The 16,751-nt window shown below is 63.0% G+C and overlaps 4 protein-coding genes across 7 annotated transcripts; 2 read left to right on the top strand and 2 right to left on the bottom strand.

Annotated features, from left to right (window-relative positions):
- Positions 1-791: 791 nt before the first annotated feature.
- Positions 792-2,268, bottom strand: COX5B (cytochrome c oxidase subunit 5B). Its single transcript, XM_005532911.3, has 4 exons — positions 2,133-2,268; positions 1,945-2,018; positions 1,247-1,346; positions 792-995 (listed from the first exon to the last, which is right to left on the bottom strand). The coding sequence occupies exons 1-4, from the start codon at positions 2,224-2,226 to the stop codon at positions 883-885; spliced, it is 381 nt and encodes a 126-aa protein (XP_005532968.1). The 5' UTR covers positions 2,227-2,268; the 3' UTR covers positions 792-882.
- A 1,232-nt stretch (positions 2,269-3,500) lies between these two features.
- LOC102106207 (calsenilin-like) lies at positions 3,501-6,621 on the top strand. Of its 4 annotated transcripts, XM_005532912.3 has the most exons (8): positions 3,501-3,627; positions 4,690-4,814; positions 4,893-4,962; positions 5,067-5,137; positions 5,416-5,523; positions 5,613-5,717; positions 5,801-5,863; positions 6,194-6,621. In XM_005532912.3, exons 1-8 carry the CDS (start codon positions 3,525-3,527, stop codon positions 6,239-6,241), a joined length of 693 nt encoding a protein of 230 aa, XP_005532969.1. In that variant the 5' UTR covers positions 3,501-3,524; the 3' UTR covers positions 6,242-6,621. The 4 variants fall into 4 exon arrangements, with proteins under 4 accessions (XP_005532969.1, XP_087924501.1, XP_087924500.1 ...); XM_088068375.1 differs by having other exon boundaries at positions 5,613-5,863; XM_088068374.1 differs by having other exon boundaries at positions 4,690-4,962.
- Positions 6,622-7,048: 427 nt separating this feature from the next.
- Positions 7,049-9,364, top strand: LOC102106400 (oxaloacetate tautomerase FAHD2B, mitochondrial). The gene is made up of 8 exons (XM_005532913.3): positions 7,049-7,119; positions 7,484-7,659; positions 8,057-8,273; positions 8,347-8,406; positions 8,493-8,655; positions 8,878-8,986; positions 9,056-9,143; positions 9,237-9,364. Exons 2-8 carry the CDS (start codon positions 7,487-7,489, stop codon positions 9,297-9,299), a joined length of 873 nt encoding a protein of 290 aa, XP_005532970.1. The 5' UTR covers positions 7,049-7,119; positions 7,484-7,486; the 3' UTR covers positions 9,300-9,364.
- Positions 9,365-9,377: 13 nt separating this feature from the next.
- Positions 9,378-16,578, bottom strand: LOC102110297 (glycerol-3-phosphate acyltransferase 2, mitochondrial-like). The gene is made up of 19 exons (XM_088068314.1): positions 16,539-16,578; positions 15,651-15,724; positions 13,927-15,061; positions 13,193-13,292; positions 12,980-13,113; positions 12,803-12,902; positions 12,513-12,719; positions 12,191-12,298; positions 11,924-12,009; positions 11,746-11,840; positions 11,567-11,637; positions 11,052-11,310; positions 10,488-10,636; positions 10,316-10,393; positions 10,109-10,234; positions 9,909-10,029; positions 9,755-9,805; positions 9,588-9,643; positions 9,378-9,511 (listed from the first exon to the last, which is right to left on the bottom strand). The coding sequence occupies exons 3-19, from the start codon at positions 14,592-14,594 to the stop codon at positions 9,395-9,397; spliced, it is 2,526 nt and encodes an 841-aa protein (XP_087924440.1). The 5' UTR covers positions 14,595-15,061; positions 15,651-15,724; positions 16,539-16,578; the 3' UTR covers positions 9,378-9,394.
- Between the last annotated feature and the right edge of the window lie 173 nt (positions 16,579-16,751).

The raw sequence follows: 16,751 nt of genomic DNA, 5'->3' as shown, positions 1-16,751 counted from the left end.
AGTGTGACATCATCGATGACATCATCGATGACATCACAGCACATGGGGCCACACTTTGGATGAGCGACCTCCGGGTCCTCCCTGGCCTGCCCAGAGCCCTGAGCGGAGCCTGGGGAGCAGAACCCACATCTCCCCCCCGGTATGGGACGACGTGCCCGAGGGGAGTCATCACGTCCGGCACGTGTCACCCCTTAAAGGACACCCTGGGACCCTTCAGAGACCTCCTGGGGCCACTTGGGATCACCTGGGAACCTTCCGGCTTCCTCTGGGGATCTCCTGGCATCTGGTGGGGCGCTCCGAGTCCCCTCAGAGGAAGACGGAGCCACAGGTCCCTGGCAGGATTGGCGCCCTGGGACCCTCCAGCAGCAGCAGGAGGCTCCTGCCCACAGAGCTGTCACCCATGGGACAGGCAGGCACAGGTCCAAGTGGACAAACCAGCCTCCATGGGGACTCTGGGGGGTAACCCTGTGTGTGCAGGGGGCTGTGATCTCTCCAGGAGGTTGTGGGACCAACCCAACCCCCCCTTAGTGCTCAGGGGCTTCTTTTGGGGTGGGGCATGCCACAGGCTGGGCAAGGACACCCAAAGGGGACAAAGCAGCGGTGAGACACACAAGGCATTCCCCCTGCAGCTGCAGCCAGGGCTCCCCTAATCCCAGGACAGAGGGACAATGAAATGGGGTCCCCCCACCCCAAATACCGCTCCTAGGCCATGGCATTCCCCCCAGACCCCTCCCCACTCATGGCCTGATCCCCCCACCCCACTGCCGCCCCAGCACAGACAAGAGTCAGGCTCTCCACACAACCTCTTTATCTGGGCCGATTCAAAGGGCTCAGCAGGGCCCCGGGATCCCGGGGAGCTGAGGGTGGGGGTCCCACGGCCCCTCAGTGGGGCAGCTCATGGGGGATCAGTTTGTAGTGGGCACCGCAGGAGGGGCAGCGCTGGGCCTCGCCCTTGTGCAGCCAGAACCAAACCACGTAGCTGTTGTCCTCCTCACCTGGGGGCACAGGGAGAGCGTGGGGGAGAGCAACAGGAGACCTGGACACTGTGGGACAGTGCACAAGGACAGGAGGGGATGGACAGATGGACAAGGGACAGGAATGGACCCACCAACACCACAGACAGGCATGGATGGACACACGGACCCGGGGACACACGTGCAGGAGAAGGACAGACACATGGACACGGGGATGGACATAAGGACACAGGGGCAGCACAGACACACGGACAGGGATGGGGGGCACTCACAGACACAGCCCACGATGCGCTTGTTGCTGATGGAGGGGACGAGGTTCGGGTCCTCCTTGGTGCCCGCGTAGCGCTTGGGCCGGAACATGCTGTACGGATCCTGTGGGCGAGGGGTGAGCGAGGCCAGCCCCAGGCTGTGAGCACCCCAGCACCCCCATCCGCCCCTCAGACCCCTCTGAGGGCAGCCTGGCCCCGAGAACCCCAAACTGACCACCCCACCCTGGCATCCCCCAGTCTCATCCCCAAGACACCCCCAACTCTGAGACCCCCCCAGACTTTCCCAACAACTCCCCAGCCCTGGACCCTGCAACCCTCCAAGGACACCAAAACTCTGAAACCCCCCTCCAGATGACCCCGCCACCATCTCAGCACTCCCCAAACCCCTTGGGATCCCCAGATCTCCTCACCCGTTATCCCTCAGACCCTACCCCCGCCAAAGGCACCAAAACCCTGAAATAACTCCAAACCCCTCGCCACTCCCTGGGCCCCCCTAGGACACCCTGTGACTTCCATTCTCCCAAACACCCATTCACCACACTCTGCCCCTCCAAGGACAGCCGAACCCTGAAACCGCCCCAGAACCCCCGGGATCCCTTGAGAAACCGCAGCGTCCTGCAGAGCTGCCCCCATCCTCCAAACCCCGCGGCCCGAGCCCCAGCACGGGGTCCTCCCGAGGTCCCCCAATGCCCGGCACTCACCAGACCCTTGTTCACGGCCTCCATCACCTTCCGCTCCAGCCCGGTCGCCTGTTCCTCATCGCTGGCCAGGTTCCCTGCGTGGGGCCGTCACACCGCGGCTGCAGACACCCGGCCCCGGTCCCTCCCCGCTCCCGCTCCTTCCTCCCCCGCTCCCTCCCTGTTTCCCCGCTCCCCCGGTCCCTGCTCACCGGGCACGCCGAGGCAGCGGGCGGGCACGGCGCGGGCAGAGGCCGCGGGCAGGAGCCGCAGGGCCGCGCTCACCCGCAGTAACCTTGAGGCCATGGCGGCGAGAGTGGCGGCGCTTCCTTTACGGGCGGAAGCGGAAGTGACGTCAGGGGAGGGCGGGGCAGCGCGGTAGAGCCCCGCCCTTGGTCACACCCAGAGTATCTGGCCCCGCCCCCGTGTGTGACCCCGCCCCCGTGCGTGGCCCCGCCCCCGTGTGTGGCCACGCCCCCGTGTGTGGCCACGCCCCCGTGTGTGGCCACGCCCCCAGTGCGGGACTTCTGGGGCGGGGGGGTCCCCGAGATTTTGGATGGGAGATGGGACCCCCGTGGGAACAGGGACAGCCCTGGGGACAGGGACAGCCCTGGGGGGGACAGGGACACCCCTGGGGACAGGGACAGCCCTGGGGACAGGGACAGCCCTGGGGGGGACAGGGACAGCCCTGGGGGCGGACAGGGACACCCCTGGGGGGGACAGGGACAGCCCTGGGGGGGACAGGGACACCCCTGGGGGCGGACAGGGACAGCCCTTGGGGGACAGGCTGTCCCTGTGACCACGAGGATGGGACACCCCTGGAGGGATGGGGATGAAAGCCCCTGAGACCCTGGGGACACGAATCCCCGGGGGTACACGGACGGTGTCCTGTGGCGGGGACATCCCGAGGGACACGGACAGCCTCGGGGTGACAGTGCCGGTGTCCCTGGAGACCTGGGGACAAGGCCAGCGCAGGCACTGAGGGGTGACATCCCTGCGGTGATGGGCACAGATGGCCATGGCGGGGAGGTGACATCTCTGGGGGCACAGGGACAGCCCCGGGGGGACAGGGACAGTCCTCGGGGAACAGGGCCGATGTCCCCAGGACGATTGGGGACACCCACAGAGGGGTGGGGACAGCTCTGGGGGAACAGGGACAGCCCCCCCCGCCCGCCTCCTCTGCCTCAGTTTCCCCTCCCCTCGCTGCTTACTCATCCCTATCGATCCCATCGATCCCACCGGGCGGGGGGGGGGGGGGAGGGTGGCCAAAACAACCTGTTTTTCACCCAATTTTGTGGCCCGCTCTGATTTGAACCCCCGGCTGTGAACCCAGCACCCGCGGGTGCTGCGGGGAGCGGGGGTCGCGTCCCTGCCCCCCCCCAGCCCCCAACTTCATTTGGGAAACTGAAAATAAAATATGGGAAAGCCGCGGGGGGGGCCGGGGGTGGGCGCGTGCCAGGGGAGGAGGAGGAGGAGGAGGGCAGGACAGGACAGCCGGACACGGGCGGCGGGCGCAGCACCCGCTCCACGCTCCCGCAGCACCCAGCGCTGCCCCCCCGCAGCTTTGGGGGGGGGGGAGAGCCCCCAGTCCCCCCCCAGGGGCCATGGGCATCCAGGGCATGGAGCTGTGCGCCGTGGCCGTGGTCATCCTCCTCTTCATCGCTGTCCTCAAGCAGTTCGGCATCCTGGAGCCCATCTCTGTAGAAGGTACCCACCCCCCCCCCAACCTTAATTAATCTTAATTATTTAATTAAATGGATTCTCAATCCCCCCATCCCGGGGTGTCCCCGACCCTCCTCCCAGCACCAAATGACCCGCTGACCTCTAACTGGTTCCTGTGGAGCAGAACCGGCTGCTTTTGGGGTTCCCCCTCGGGAGGGTTTGGGGTGGAGGCTGAGGATTTGGGAGTGCGGGGGGAGCGGGCAGGGCCCCCAGGTCCCCTCCAGCAGCGTCATGGCCCAGCTGTGCTCCGACCTTCCCCGAGGGGCTGCGCTGCCCCCCAAACACCCGGAGGGGTGGGCACCTTCACCCCAGAGACCTCCCCACTCCCCACTCCCCGTTAATTCCTAGAAGCAGATAACGGGGACCCCCAGTGACCCCCAAACCTTCCCAAGGTGGGCTGGGAAGGCTCTGAGCTGGTGCTGACCCCCAACAAGCCCCCCGAGATGGGGTTCTGGGGGACCTCGACCCCACAGTGACCCCCAAAACCTCCAGAGGTGAGACACAGGGAGCCCCAAATCCTGCATCAGCCCCTGAACCTCCCCTCAGACGGGACATGAGGGTCCCCCACTGCCCCCTAAAACCCCCTGAGATGGGACATCAGGGACCCCCAATCCCCCCCAAGTCCCTTGAGACCCCTCACAGCAGGAGCTGGGGGTTCACCCCCCTCTGACAGTGCCTGAGAATTTTCCAGGCTCCCAATCCCGTCCCAAAATTGCTGACACCCCCCTTTGCTGAGCAGCTCCACAGGGGCTTCCCAGGCTGAAATTATTAATGAACCATCATTTATTAATTACCTTCCACCGGGCCGGACTGGAGCAGCAGTGGCTAAGAGGCGGCTCGGGAACGTTCTGCACCTTCGGGATGCTGGAAACGCCTCGGGATGCAACACCCGCGGTGTTCCAGGGTCCCGAGGGGGATTCGGGGTCTGCCGAGGCGCTGGGCCCTAGTTTTAGGGGGACGAGGGCGGTTTTAGGGGGGTGTGGGTGGGTTGAGGTGTGGAGGGGGTGTTCCTAAGGGGGATCTTTGCCCGGGGCTCTCTCCTGGCAGACAGCGGCGATGCCGACGTGGAGCTCCCGACCATCCGGCACCAACCCGAGGGGCTGGAGCAGCTGCTGACTCGGACCAAGTTCACCAAGTCGGAGCTTCAATCCCTCTACCGTGGCTTCAAGAACGTGAGTCTGGGGGTCCGACACCCCAAATCCCTGGGTCCCCACTTTCTTCGGGGTCACCGGCGCCGCTCCCCTTCCCAGGAGTGTCCCAGCGGCCTCGTGGACGAGGAAACCTTCACGCTCATCTACTCGCGGTTCTTCCCTCAAGGCGGTGAGTCGGGGGGTCCCCAAACCCGGCACGAGGGTCTGGGGGGGCCCATTGGGGAATGCCCCGACCCCAGTCCCGGGGGAGTCACCGTGCCCCTTCCCCCGCAGACGCCAGCTCCTACGCCCACTTCTTGTTCGACGCCTTCGACGCCGACCGCAACGGGGCTCTCTGCTTCCAGGTGGGAATTCCTGGCGTGAATGGCTGTGCCAGCACCGTGATTCATCACATCTTTCCCCTCCTCCTCCTCCTCCTCCTGCTGCTCTTCCCCATCCCGGGCTGTGGCCAAACTCTCCCTCGCGGGTGCCGGGAGCGCCGGGCGCTGCGGCACTGGGGGTAAAAATAACGGGATCAATAGGGAACGAAATCCCTCGGGCGCCCCGGGATCGATGTGGCAGCGGGAGGGAGGGGCAGGGGGTGAGGGTCCCTCCCCTCTCATGGCCACGACCCTTCCGGCAGGATTTCGCGGTGGGGCTCTCGGTGCTGCTGCGGGGGACGGAGCAGCAGAAGCTGAGGTGGACGTTTGACCTCTACGATGTGAATAAGGACGGCTACATCAGCAAGGAGGTGACAGTGGGGGACACTGGGAGACACTGAGGGGGCTGATGGGGTGGGAATACCCAGACGGGAACCTGCCAGCTCCCTGTGTCCCCCAGGACATGCTGGAGATCATGAAATCCATCTATGCCATAATGGGCCGCTGCACCGAGCCCGCCCTGGGGGCCAGCGCCCCGGCCCAGCACGTGGAGCTGTTCTTCCAGGTGAGACTGTCCCCTCTGTCACCTCTCGGGGCCACTCTGCCGCCAAGGGTTGGCCCCACTCAGGCCTGGCCACTCCCTTGCAGAAGATGGACAGGAACAGGGACGGCGTGGTGACCTTCGAGGAGTTCCTGGCCACTTGCCAGGAGGTGAGGGGCTCTAGGGGGACACCATCCTCCTCCTCCTCCTTGTTCTGTCCCAAAGTGACGTGCTGGGGACACCAGGAGAGAGGAGGAGAAAGGGGTCACCCCAGGAGGGATGGGAGCGGGACAGGACAGGAGGGACAGAGGGAGAGGCACAGGAGTCGGAGCTGTGAGAGGGATGGGGGGGGATAAACAGGATTGTGATGGGAAATGTGGGATGAGAGGGGTGGGGGACAGGATGAGGGGAAGAGGAGGGAGATGGCAAAAGGGTGACAAAAGAAGGAGAGCTGGGAGCAGGGGAAAGGGGACACGGGGTCTCTGCTCTCTCCTCCCCAGGACAAGGACATCATGAGCTCCATGCAGATATTCCACAACGTGCTCTAGACCCCAGCCCGCCCCGGAGATTTTCTACTATTTCAGGCAAACAAGAAGTTCAAAGTCAGGAGAAATCCAGCATGTGGCTCCCTGAGATGGGATAGGACAAAGACAACGCTGCCAGCAGAGCCAGCCCAGCACGGTGCTGCCACCTGCCAGACAGACCCATTTTGGGGGGCTGAGCCTCCCCTCGACACGGACCCCCCCTTGGCAGTGCAGGGACCTGACCCAGCACAAACCCGACCCCAGGGCCTCCTGGGACATGGGAATTGCCGGGGTGTGAGGACCCTCAGAGGTGGGACCCCCCAGGGTAGGGACCCCCCGGGATGTGGGGGCTCTCTGGGTGAGGGTCTCCACATCGCAGCCATGAAATGGAGCCCCCAAACACCAACCAGAAGCACACAGCCCCTCCTCCCCACAACACTCAGGGGACCCCCTATGAAGCCCCCTCACCCAAGAGCGTGGAGAGGGGGGGAATTTTATAAATAAACCAAATAGTGACGATTTAGGGGTGAAATGGAGTCAAGAGGGATGGATGTGAGAGACGCGCATCGTCCTGGTCCCTGTCCTGCTGTGTCCCCCTCCCTGTTCCGCTCCCGGTCCTATACCCCGTGCCTCTTCCATTCCCAGTCCCATTCCCATTCGCATCTCCCGGTCCCGGTCCCGGTCCCGTTCCCATTCCCACTCCCGCTCCCGGGGCTCCGCCCCTCAGCCATCTCCTCTCATTGGCTCTCGTTGGCCTTTTGCCCCGCCCCCGCGCGCTCCTATTGGACACCACAAAGGGGGTGGGGTCCCGGCGCGGCGACCTTCAGGCGGGCAGGGGAAGCGTCACGTGACACTCGCCGGGGCTCGCAGCGCCCCCTAGCGGAGCGGGGGAACAGCCGAGTGTGAGACCCCCGGGACCCCGGGATGGGGGAACCCCTGGGAACGGGGGAATCCCTGGGAACGGGGCACTGTGGGACTGAGGGGGGTATCCCTTGGGTCGGGGGCATTCCCGGGATCGGGGCTGTGCGGGATAAATGTGGGAATCCCTGGGATCGGAGCGGTACGGGATCAGGATGGCGTCCCCTGTGACTGGGGGGGTTCTGGGGATCGCGACCCTCGAGCACTGGGGTCGTGTCGGATCCCCCGGGGTCGGGGCCAGGTGGGATCGGGGGGAGGGTTCCCCCGGGTGCCCGGATTCATCCCGAGCCGAGGGGAATCCTTCGGCCCCGGTTTCCTCCGGCGGGATCCCGAGCCCCGGTGCCGCAGGGGATGCGCGGGGCGCTGCGGCTGCTGCGGTTCCGGGGGGCCGCGGGGCCCCGGCTCGGGCTGGAGGAGGCGCCCGGGGGAGACCTGGTGGATCTGAGCGCGGCGGAGCCGGAGCTGCCCCGGTCCATGCGGGAATTCCTGGAGATCGGCCCCCGCGGGCTGGAGCTCGCCCAGAGGTGGGTGAGGCCGAGGGTGGGTCCCAAAGGTGAGCGATCCCCACCGGCGGCGGGTCCTCCAAAAGGAGAGCGAGCCCCAAAAGGGGGTATCCTCGTGGATCCCCACAGGAGTGGCCACCCGAATCTGCATGCTGCTTTGGATGACCCCAAAGTGGGTTACCCTCAACAGCTGGCCCCCCAAAAAGATGGGCACTCCAAATCATAGGTGACCCCCAATGATGTGTGACCTCCAAGAGTGGCTGACCCCAACAACTGGGTCCCCTCAACTGGGGGACTCTCCAAAAGGAGAGTCCCTAAAATACAGCTGACCCTTCTGAATGACCCCCCAAAAGTTTGTCCTCTGAGAAATGGGCGTCCCAAAGTGGGGCTGATCCCAAGGGTGGATCTGTCCCCACAGAGCACTGGAGTCGGGACAGCACCGGGTGCCCCGGGCCACTGTGCAGCTGCTGGCACCCATAGCAGACCCCGAGAAGGTGATCTGTGTGGGGCTCAACTACCACGACCACTGTCAGGAGCAGGGCGTGAAGGTCCCCAAGGAGCCTCTCATCTTCAGCAAGTTCCCCAGCGCCATCACCGGGCCCTTCGATGACATCGTGCACCCCGAGGACACCAGCGTGGGTACCCCGGTAGCCACCCCCACGGCCCCCCAGGGAAATGGCCCTCCCAGCCCCACTTCTGTCCCCACAGGAGCTGGACTGGGAGGTGGAGCTGGCTGCCGTCATTGGGAAGAGGGGGCGACACATCGAGGTACCCCCACCCCTGTCCTGGTCCCCAGCTCACTTTGAGGGGTCGGTGGGAGTGTCCCCCTGCCAGCAGGTCCCTGTTGTCCCCAGGAGGCAGCGGCGCTGGAGCACGTGCTGGGTTTCACTGTGGCCAACGATGTGAGCGCCCGGGACTGGCAGATGCGGCGCAACGGGCGGCAGTGGCTGCTGGGGAAAACCTTCGACACCTTCTGTCCCCTGGGGCCGGCCATTGTCACCAGGGAGGCGGTGGCAGGTGGGACAGGGATGGGATGGGCGGAGAATGGGGACAGGACAAGAACAGGACAGTGATGGGATGGGGACAGGACACAGATGGGATGAGAACAGGGCAGGGACAAGGCAGGGATGGGATGGCAACTCTTTCTCAGCTGCCACTGGTGCCACCACATGTGTTTTTTTACCCAAGGTGGGGTCATGGTGGCACTGTCCCCATGTCCCCCCATGTCACCTCCCACAGATGTCCATAACCTGTCGATCCGCTGCAGCGTCAACGGGCAGCGGATGCAGGACAGCAACACCCGCCACCTCATCTTTGGGGTGCCCACCCTCGTTGCCTGGGTGTCCCGGTAGGAATGGGGGGGGCTGGGGACCCCCAAAGCCTGGGTGGCCATGGCTGACACCTCATGTGCCCCCAGGTTCGTGACACTGGTCCCTGGGGACATCCTGCTGACAGGGACCCCTGCGGGAGTGGGGGTCTTTCAGAAACCACCGGTTTTCCTGAAGGTGAGGGGAAACAGGGGCTCAGGTGGGGCTGGGTGTGAGTGGGGACAGAGTGGAACCCCCTGGGGACAGATGCCACCATGTCCCCCTTTGCAGCGCGGTGATGAGGTGCAGTGTGAGATTGAGGAGCTGGGCACCATCTGCAACCGGGTGGTCTGATGGGGGAGAGACGCCCCAGACCCCATCTGCCCCACAGGTCAATAAATCCAGGAGCCACTGGGTCACTGTGCCCCGTTTATGGGTCTGGGGGGGGGCTACAGCTGGGTGAACTGGTGGATAAAGGCTCCCAGTTTCTCTCGGTTGAAAGCAGACTGGAAAGGCTGGGAGAGCTGCAGGAGGCGTCCAGTGGGGGACTGCAGCTCCTCTAGTACCTGGGGGGGCACAGGGAGGTCAGGACGGGAGAGAGGGGGCAACAAAATGTTAGGGGGCTGGGGGAGCTGTGCTTACCCCCATGTCCTTGAAACTCTGCAGGGAGCTCAGGGCCAGGCTCCTGTCAGGATACCCTGTGGGGAGAGAGATCCCAGGGGAACCCCCAAATGCCACCTCTCAAGAACCCTTAGCCTGGTTTGGGGGTCACTGAACCCTAAAAGCAAGATCCCTCCACCTTGACTCACCATCCTCATCCTCAGCCAGGAATTCCAGCAGTGCCTCCACGTAGTCTGCCTCTGCAGTGGGGAGGGGTGTCAGATCCCACCTCCTGGGGGCTGCAGCCGTGCCTCAGTGGCCCCAGGGAGTCCCAAGGGATTCCCCACTTCGGGGGGGTCCTACCGGGCTGGGGCCAGGGGGGTCGCTCCAGGAATTCCACAGCCCGGCTGTAGGTCTGCAGGATGGGGCTCAGGAGGCGGCAGAGGAAGAGGAGGAAGCCAGGGAAGCCCTGGGGCTCGCTGAGCTGTGGGGGATAAACGGCCAGATTTGGGGGAGACCACCTTCCCCCCAGCCTGGGGGGCAGTGGGGGGAGCCCCCAGTACCTTGTAGCACTGCTTGGGGACCCCGTGCTCGCTGTCACTGTCGCTGTCATCAGTGAAGGATCCCAAGGAACGTCCCCGCAAGAAGCCCTGGGGGGCCACGTCACAACCCCAGCGCTCACTCTCTGGCTATGGGGATAGCAGGGTGTCACCTCACCTCGAAGCCACCCTGTCCCTGTGCCCCAGGAAAGGTCTTGGGGTGTCACCCACCTCCTCCTCCTCCAGCAGCCCCCCAAGGATGAGCTTGTCCAGGATGTCCAGGCTGTGGCAGTCTGTGGGCTGGCAGGGCTGGGGACACACGAAAGGGGTGACAGGCTACCCCTGGGTCCCCAGCTGCAGACCCAGCAGTGTTGGGGATGGCAGACCACCCCCATGTCCCCACCTGGAGCCCCAGCAGGGTCAGAGGCAGCAGCTGCAGCAGCTCCAGGATCTTGCGGAGCAGCTCATCCCGGCTCAGCACGATCCTGGTGAGGCTGGAGGGGGGGCCCAGGATTGGCAGCACCTCCAGCAGCAGGGCACGGATGGCACAGGCTGATGGGACAGACACCAGTCCTAGAGTCACCAAATACCCCAGCATCCCAAATCCCCAGTGAACCCAACTCTCCTGACCTCTGCCATCCCCAATCCCCGCCTTTCCCATTCCCCAGTGTCAATAATCCCCTGCATCCCCAATTTCCCCAGTGCCACTTACCCTGGTGACACTGAATTCCCGAATATCACCAATCTCCCTGGCATCACCGATCCCTGGTGTCCCAAATCCCCATGTCATCAACCCCACGATATAAACAATACCCCTGATGTTCTCCAAACTGCAGCCATCACCCATTCCCGGTGTCACGGATTCCCCCAGTGCCTCTAAGCCCCGGTGTCACCAATTCCCGTGGCATCCCTGCTCCCTGGTGCCACCAGTGTCACCCCGTCCCCCCTCCCTGGTGTCCCCACTCACCGCCCACGGCCTCCCTGGCCAGGTGGTGCCGGACACCCGCTGCCAGCCGCCCCAGCTGTGCCCGGGCCGAGGCCTTGGGGGGCCCCAGAGCAGCCCTGGGGGGCCCCGGCGGGTGTGGGGCCAGCAGGGGCTGCAGCTGCCGCAGGCTGTGCCCCAGCAGCGCCCGCAGCTGCCCCGAGAACCCCACGGCCCGGCCCCGCAGCAGGAGCTGCTCCAGCAGCTCCGAGAAATCCCACATCAGCCGGGGCAGCAGCACCACCTGGGGAAACAAAGGGGGATTCTGCTGGGGATGCTGTTCGGAGGGAAAGAGGGGGTGATTCCCACTGGGAATGCTGCTCTGAGGAGTGAGGCCCATTAGGACTACGACTCCATGTTAAAAGAGGGTGATTGCTCCTGGAATGCTGCTCCCAGGGAAAGGAGCGTGATTCCCACTGGCCACGCTGCCTTATGGAAAGGGGGGAGTCCTGCTGGGAATGCTGTTCTGAGGGAAGGGAAAGATGGAAAACTCATCCCACCTCCTGGTGTCTGTGGAGCAGCAGCGCCGCAGTGATTCCCACAGCCGTGATGGCAGAGCAAGTGCTGGAATCTGCAGTGGGGGAGAAGGACTCGTTTTCCAGAGGGGATTAACCTCCACCCCATTCCCAAGCAGGGAATGCCATCCCAAGGGATGCAGGAAAGCCCCAGCCCTCCTCACCACTCAGTGCGTGCAGCCCCAGCGCCGTCACCAAAGTCTCCTCTTCAGTCCCCAAGCTGGGACTCAAAGTCCCCACATTCCCGACATCCAGCGGGCTGAGGAGTCAGGATGAGAGGTGAGGAGAGAAGGCAGGAGCAGAGATCCAAGGGGAAACACTGCCTGGGGCTCGGCTCCTCACCGCCTGCCCAGGATGGTGGGAAGCAGCAGCTGCTCCGGATGATTCCCTGTGAGGACTGGCCCAACGAGGTTGTTGTCCACAAATTCCTGGGAATGAGGATGAAGAAGCCTGTGGGTGCTCACAGCCTTTAGCATCATGAGCTCATTTGATCCCGGGATCCCCAGGATGGATTCACTCGATCCCCCCAGACACCTCAAACCCCACCAACATCCCAGGAACAGTCTCCCAGTGCCGGGATGGATCCAGGGGGGTCCGCAGCTGCCGTACCCGTAAGGAGAAGGGCTGAGAGAAATCCACCCGGGCACATCCAGGGTGCCGGCGCAGGGCCTGGAATGCTGCCCGGAGACACGTGCCGATCCCAAGGGGCTGAGGGGGCTGCCAGGAGATGACATTAAGAGTTTAATGGCAGATTTAGGGGGATGCCACTCCCCAGGGATGCTCCCAGAGATCTGGAGTGATGCCTCTCCCTTGGGATCTTCCCAGAGATTTAGGGGAACAGTGCTTCCTAGAGGTTTTGGGGAACACCGATTCCCAGGGACAGTGTCAGTGATTTGGGGGAGCACTGCTGAGCCCCCTGGCCCCCTCTCACCAATTCATCCTGCTCCACTGTGCCGGGAGCCACATCATAGGCAATTCCCACCGGGACGATGAGGACGTCAGGCACAGCTCGGTCCCGCAGGGCCCGGAGCACGCGGAGCAGCCAGCACCGGGCAGGCTCCACCAGCTGCAGGGAGCCTGGGGGCTCCTCCAGGAAGAGGATGAGGGGCTGGCGGCTCCGCAGCAGCTCCTGGACGTACTGGGGAGAGACTGGGAGTACTGGGAGCTGCCAGCACCTCCCCAAACACTCCAGAGAGATTTTTCAGCCCAAACTACACCTACCATATCCAGCACAGCCCCTGGGAGCTCCTCATCCCGGGCACTCCGTGTATGTACCATTCCTGAAGGCAGGAAAATCCCTCCTAGGCGTTGGAGCAGGGATCTGGTGAGGGAAGGACACTGTGGGCAACTACTGCATCCCTCTGCATCCTCTGGGAATATCCCACAGCGCTGCCTTACCTGAGGCGAGGGCTTGTCCAGGTGCCCACCATCACCCTGGGCAGCCCGATCCTCTGGGAGAGAAGCACGAAGGACAGGAGCAGCGCATCCACCTGGGACCGGTGACTGCACAGGAACACCAGCGGCACCTCGGGCTGCAAGCGAGGGATCCTGGGGTGAATTCCCAGTGTTCCAGGGGCTGGGAGTGCCCGGCCGGGCCCCTGGGCTCCGTACCGTCCTGGCAGCTCGCAGCACCATCTCCAGCTGCCCCCGGTGCAGCTGCACGCTCAGGAACAGACGGGTCAGGAGCTTGGGGAGCAGCCAGTGGCACAGCCTGTGGGAAAACTGGGAATGAGGAACTCTCCCTGCCTCAGTTTTCCCAACCCATCTCTGTTCAAAATTCTCACTTTTATCACACGGGAAAGGTTGCATGTGACGAGACATCCTCCTTTCCACTGGCAACCATGGCTGCCATCAGGAATCCTGCATTCCCTCCATCTTCCTGTCCCACCCTGGGATCCCCAAATGCTCTTATTCCATGGGGAATTTCTTATTCCCAGGGGAATACCTTCCCTTTAACAGTTCAGAAGTACTCTTTATTCCCACTGGATCAGACAAGCAATGAAGCCCCAGATTCCCAGCTGTCAGTAGTGGGATGGGAAAGGGAAAAGGAAAGTTTTCTCTGCTTCTCTCCTTCCTGCAGGGTTTGGATTTTCCCACTCCAGCTCCTCAGAAGGAATTGGGGGAATGGCCCCAGGAGCTACAGAGGACCCCAAGGGCAGCCAGCTGAAGGATTCCCAAAGGACCCTAAAATATCCCCCAAAGTATTCCAGCGCATTGCTGCAAAGGATCCCAGAAAACCACCCAAGGGATCCATGTGCATCCCCCCAAAATCCCAGAATATCTCCAAAAGGATCTGTATCCACCCCCCAGAGAATCCCAGAATATTTCTCCAGAAGATCCATGACCTCAGCAGCAGAGGGGAGAGCGGGGCCTGGATTTCCCCCAGGATCCGGGAAATCTCCTCCTTCCAGCGCCGCCGGGATCCCTCATCCCCTCCGGATCCAGGGTCCCGGCCAGAGGCAGCATCTTGCACCCTGGGGAGAGGATGGGAGGGGGAAGCACCCCAGAACCCACATGTTGTGATCCAGAGAGCCTCGGTGGATTCCAGGATCACACCAACCTGGGATCCAGGGACCAAACAGGATCTCCAGCCCCTCCTGGGTGGGTGAGGGTGATCCTGGGATGGCCCCAGCAGCTCCCACCCACCTCCTGCTGCTGCAGATCCGCACCAGGAGCTCCCCGGGGGTCTCTGCTGGAATTTCCCATTCCCAGGCTGCGAGGAATCCACAGACCCTACGGACCAGCCAGCCCCGGAACCTGGAGGGGACACACGGTGACATCCTGGCAGGGCGGGGGGAGCTTTTCCACCAGGATCAGACCCCCCAGACTGCCTCTCTGCCAGATTCAGGACATTTCTCCCCATTCCACAGCCGGAAATGTTGAGGCACCAGGGATTTCTCCTTCTAGGAGGAAGTGTCTGTTTTCCATTTTCCCTGTGAGCCAGAGAAAAGAACAACCCTCCACCTCCATGTTCTTCCCACCAAAATTCCAATTTTTGCTCAATTAAAGGCATGACCCCAAATCCTCAATTCCAGGACTGGAGCACAGCCCAAGCCCTCAGAGATGCCACTTCCAACCTCCCAAAATTGATTAATGAGCTCAGTTTGCGATAACGAGGAACTGGAGAGGATGGAGAGGGATTCCCACAGGAACTCTGGTGAAATATGGGGGGAAGTGGTTTTCCAGGTGCTTTCTGCACAGAGCTCATCCATCCTCACCGCGTGTCTGTCTCCGTCACACGGCTGACATCGCGGAACCCGAGAGCAGCGAGATCCTTGGGATAGAATCCATCCTGGCAGGAAAAACGGGATCAATCCCTGCAAGTGCAGATCCTCAGCATCCCAGGATCCCAAACTCTCCTACCCAGCTCCTGGGGGTGCAGGTCTGGCAGCAGCGCCCCGAAACAGGGTGGTGGTATTTGCCCAGGAATGGGATGAAAACTTCCAGCTTTGGGCCCGAGTGGCTGATCCATGTTTGAATCTGAGGAGCAAAAGAAAAATGGGAAGGGGCATCTGGGAATGCCAAATGTGGGTGGATACATCTGAAAACAGGTTTGTGATGTGGGGGGTTTCAATAATGGCAAGGAATCAATGAATTTTAGCTGGGACAAGCTGGTGGCACATTTTGGTTACTGTTTGTACCCGGATCAACCTGGTTCTGGGGGATCAGCACCCCAGCAAGATTGGGCACAGGGTTTTCTGTCCCTCAGAGACACAGATCCAGCGGGATCAGCTGGGAAATATGGGCCTGAGGGGGCTCAGTGGAATCTGGGGAAACCCCAGACCCCCCATCAGCCCTTTCCACCTCCAGAGTCAGGGGGTACCCTGGAACACTGGGATTCCAATTCCTTGGCCCCCAAATTGGGATTTCCCCCCCTCCCTTTCTGAGGGGTGGGATGAACAAATTTTATTTCCTAAAAGAATAAAGGGGGGGAAAAAAAGTAAATTAGGGTTAAAATAGAGCTGGGGGAGAGGAAAAGAAGGGTAAAATGAGGGGACCCTGGTATGATTTGGAGAGGATCCACAAGGGGCAGGCTGGTGGCACAGAGGGTCCCTGTGGTGTCACATACCCTGGGGGATGTCATGGCTGGGGGGATACCCCCAAACTGGGGAGAACTAGTGCTCAAGGGTCCTGGGAAAAATCCTGTAGACACAAAGAAGTGGAAAGGGGGGTTTTGAGAGGTTTGGGACACACAGAACAGGGGCTGGGAAAGGGACCCCACGTGTGCTCCACACAGCCTGGAGGGACCTGGGGGGGATTAACACCCCACAGCTCCTATGGAATTGGGGGGGACAGCAGAGCCCACCCTGGCACCCCACATTGCACATCCCCTCCTTGAGGGATGGAACACACCCCACATGGCTTCTAGAGGGCCTGATGGAGGGAACACACCCCACACGGGCCCTGGAGAGCCCGATGGAGGTAACACAGCCCACACAGGATGGAGGTAACACAGCCCACACAGGATGGAGGTAACACAGCCCACACAGGATGGAGGTAACACAGCCCACACAGGATGGAGGTAACACAGCCCACACAGGATGGAGGTAACACAGCCCACACAGGATGGAGGTAACACAGCCCACAGGGGTCCTGGAGGGCCCGATGGAGGTAACACACCCCACACAGGATGGAGGTAACACACCCCACACGGGCTCTGGAGAGCCCGATGGAGGGAACACAGCCCACACGGGCCCTTGAGGGCCTGACGGAGGGAACACAGCCCACACGGGCCCTTGAGGGCCTGACGGAGGGAACACAGCCCACGCGGGATGGAGGTAACACAGCCCACACGGGCCCTCCAGCCCGCCAGGCCCGAGGTGTGGGGGCAGCACCCCCCTCACAGGCACCACAGTCCCCATGGACCCTTTGGGTCACCCCCAGAGCGGGCCCACGCCCCCTCCCCGGCCCTGCGGAGTTTCGGGGGTCGCAGCCCCCCGGCCCCGGCCCCGCTCACCACAGACACCGCGCTCCGGCCCGGCCCCGCTCCGCCCCCGGGCAACCCGGCCGGAACCGGCCCCGCTGGAACCGCCCGGGACAGCCCCCACGGCCACCGGGGGATCCCAGCACCCCCGGGGCCAGCAGCCCCACAGCCCCGTTCCCCGGCCCTGTCCCTCCCACACCGCCGAACCCGGGGGGCTGCAGCGGCCTGGAAACACCAAAGAGGCCC

Source organism: Pseudopodoces humilis, chromosome 30 (genome assembly GCF_049639895.1).
Source record: "Pseudopodoces humilis isolate 2021_Gansu_Grassland_sample_001 chromosome 30, ASM4963989v1, whole genome shotgun sequence".
Taxonomy (NCBI): Eukaryota; Metazoa; Chordata; class Aves; order Passeriformes; family Paridae; genus Pseudopodoces; species Pseudopodoces humilis.
The sequence above is the reverse complement of the archived record's forward strand: the minus strand, read 5'-3'. Positions and strand labels throughout refer to the sequence as shown.